The 2,618-nt window shown below is 40.8% G+C and overlaps 1 protein-coding gene across 1 annotated transcript in view; it reads right to left on the bottom strand.

The window, feature by feature from the left end:
* The window catches only part of CLIC5 (chloride intracellular channel 5), a 156,790-nt gene extending 155,437 nt beyond the window's left edge, over positions 1–1,353 (bottom strand). Inside the window, exon 1 of the mRNA XM_012664663.1 lies at positions 811–1,353. Within this exon, the coding sequence (XP_012520117.1) occupies positions 811–1,353 (543 nt within the window). The remainder of the gene's footprint in view (positions 1–810) is intronic.
* Between the last annotated feature and the right edge of the window lie 1,265 nt (positions 1,354–2,618).

Genomic DNA, 2,618 nt, shown 5'->3' with positions numbered 1-2,618 from the left:
TAATATGTTTACTAAATGTCTTCACATTTAAAAAAATTCATGTAAACGTGAATAATGTGGGGAGGATATAAATCTGTGTTGGGGAAAAGCGTCTACATCTTGATTAATAGAGATGATTTGTTTAGCTCTGAAACACATTTTACATTTTAATAATATTCATATCCATAATTTTTATTACTTTATCAGCCTAAGACAAAGATCACCACAGTGCTATTTAAGTATTATAGGCATTAAACATTAACATGGGCATTTAGTGTCTTACTACTACTAAAATCATTTGATTTCGTCAGAATTTTAGTTACATTGGTGCCCAAAGGGTAAGCTCAGTGACAGAGGTCACATTTATTGACCGTTTATCTGACAAATCTGTGACCTTAGAAACATAAGAAGGAAACCCCAACGCCTGACTGTAGATTTGACTTTCTCTCACAAGCTTTGGTTTCATTTCCAAAAATCTTGTTGACAAAGGAAATTTAAACCAGACAGAAAAATTTACTTAATGTCTGTCCCAAAGGCAAGGATTTGAGCAGCAATTTCTGCTCACTCATGTGAACTTTAAAAAGTGCTTTGCTCATGGTATGCAAAAGTCAGTGATTAAACACACACTTTAAATGCACTTTCCAATTCTTGTAATTTTAAGAAGTCCTAGGTACACTCTGAAATGAACAATTTAATCCGTCCTACTCTTGAATATCTATTGAGATCCCAGGACCAGGGCACCATGCATATTTCCCTGGTCACTCAGAGAAAATAAAACACCAGTTATACCATCTGCACGTGCAGGGTGTGCCAGTCAGAGGCAGCCCTTACCTTCACAAAGAGGCTAATCCCAGGGTTCATGGAAGCTGCTTCCTTTTCTTCCCAACCATCAGCATCAGAATAGCCGGGGAAGGAATCCTCCCTGGCAAAGGAGAACTTGCTATGCTGGATGGTAAATCTTGAAGGAGAAGGCAGGTCTTCCCTCATCATGTTTCCACTCTCCTGGGGCTCCTCTGGGCAGAGTTCCTGGTCCTGGGTTGGTGAATGCAACCCTTTCATTGAGATGCCCCTGTCCTCCTGGGGCTTACCTGGCCGAGCATCCTCTGCCCAAGAGCAGACATTATTAGGCAGGAGGTAGCCTCCTTCTGGTTTGGAAGATGCTGCGCTGTTCTCTTCACCCCCAATGGCATAGACTGACACAGAATCATACACATCGCTTTCCCACCTAGTGGCATATAAATTGTTTTCTAGCCTTAAGTCTTCATGGACATCATCGTAACAGGGAACATCCTTTTCTTCTGGTGGGTCTGGAACCTCATATACGCTCTGTTTTTGGATCGTGTCATAGATGATGCTGTAGTCTTCGTCATTCATGTTTATTGATCTGATAAATACTTTTGCAGGCAAACCTGAGTAGATCTGAAATGAGGAAAGGGATGGAGGATGCCGCACTGCCTTGCAGAGGAATCGACGGGCTTTTGCAAGGCAGCAACTAGCAACAGCTATGAATGACAGGTCTCAACAATCATTTACTGGAGACTTTAATAAGCAAACCACAAGTCCACTGAACAGAAGATAAAGTGTACACACTCAGTTAACTCCTTCACTTCTGAAGACATGTTCCATACACTCTGGGGATTTCCTTATTGCTCCAAGATTCTTTGGATAAACCAGTGGCCGAATTGAATGATCATCTCAGTCTACACTGAAATTCTGAATATTTAGCCATTTGTCACTAGTAGAACCCCCTCTTCTGACCACCTTCAAATGTTGACAACATTCAAGAAGCCCCTGCAATTCAGTGGAGACCTACAATTCTACACAACGGTGACTCATCTATTTATAGACGAATTTATTACACAAAGCAATTCTTTGTGTATTGATACCCTCTGATACACGAATTATTCATGCCCCGGTTGGGTAATGAATTACATTTATGTTTCTTATCTGGAGCCACCACTAGGTGATTAAATGGCAAAAGGAAAAGAAGATAATGCTCTGGTCTATGGGCACATCAGTACGAACCATTCAAAATAAGGGACTCAAAAATTCATGGTTTTCATTTTGATTTTTCCCTCTTGAATCTGTGATCATCACAGTCAACAAATACTCACTAAGATCCTGTTATGTACAGTATACTGAACTGGGCACTGAACAAAAGAGTTAGAAGATAGCTTCTCTGTCCTCAAAGATAGCGGGAGGGCCAAGAAGAGAAACTAAAACCTCACACAAAAGAAAACTATTTAATAAGGTTTTCTTAGTGCAATTGGCCCAGGTCGGGAAAAGGCAGTAAAGAACTGAATGCACAAGGCTGCCTAGTTGATGCCATCTACAGAGGCTGCAGATAGATATGCGCTCCATTTGTTTAATCTGGTCCTCCAGTCTGCTAGTTACTACTTTCCTTCGCCACACCATGTCACTTTCTCTTGGAAGTGACAACACGGCCAGATTGTAAAGGGACTTTAATGTCTAGAAATCATATGAAAACTACAAGCAATGCAACTGCAATTGGCAGGTTTCAAAGCATTTGATAGGCATCTTATTGGCAAGACTCCATTGTACTCCCAATCTCCAGTATTGTATCCAGGAATCTTCTACAGGGATCTAGAGCAGTATTTCTAGAATTCTAGCTTTTGGGA

This window comes from Propithecus coquereli, unplaced genomic scaffold (genome assembly GCF_000956105.1).
Source record: "Propithecus coquereli isolate 6110/MARCELLA unplaced genomic scaffold, Pcoq_1.0 Scaffold90, whole genome shotgun sequence".
Taxonomy (NCBI): Eukaryota; Metazoa; Chordata; class Mammalia; order Primates; family Indriidae; genus Propithecus; species Propithecus coquereli.
This window is presented reverse-complemented; position numbering and strand designations above follow the sequence as displayed.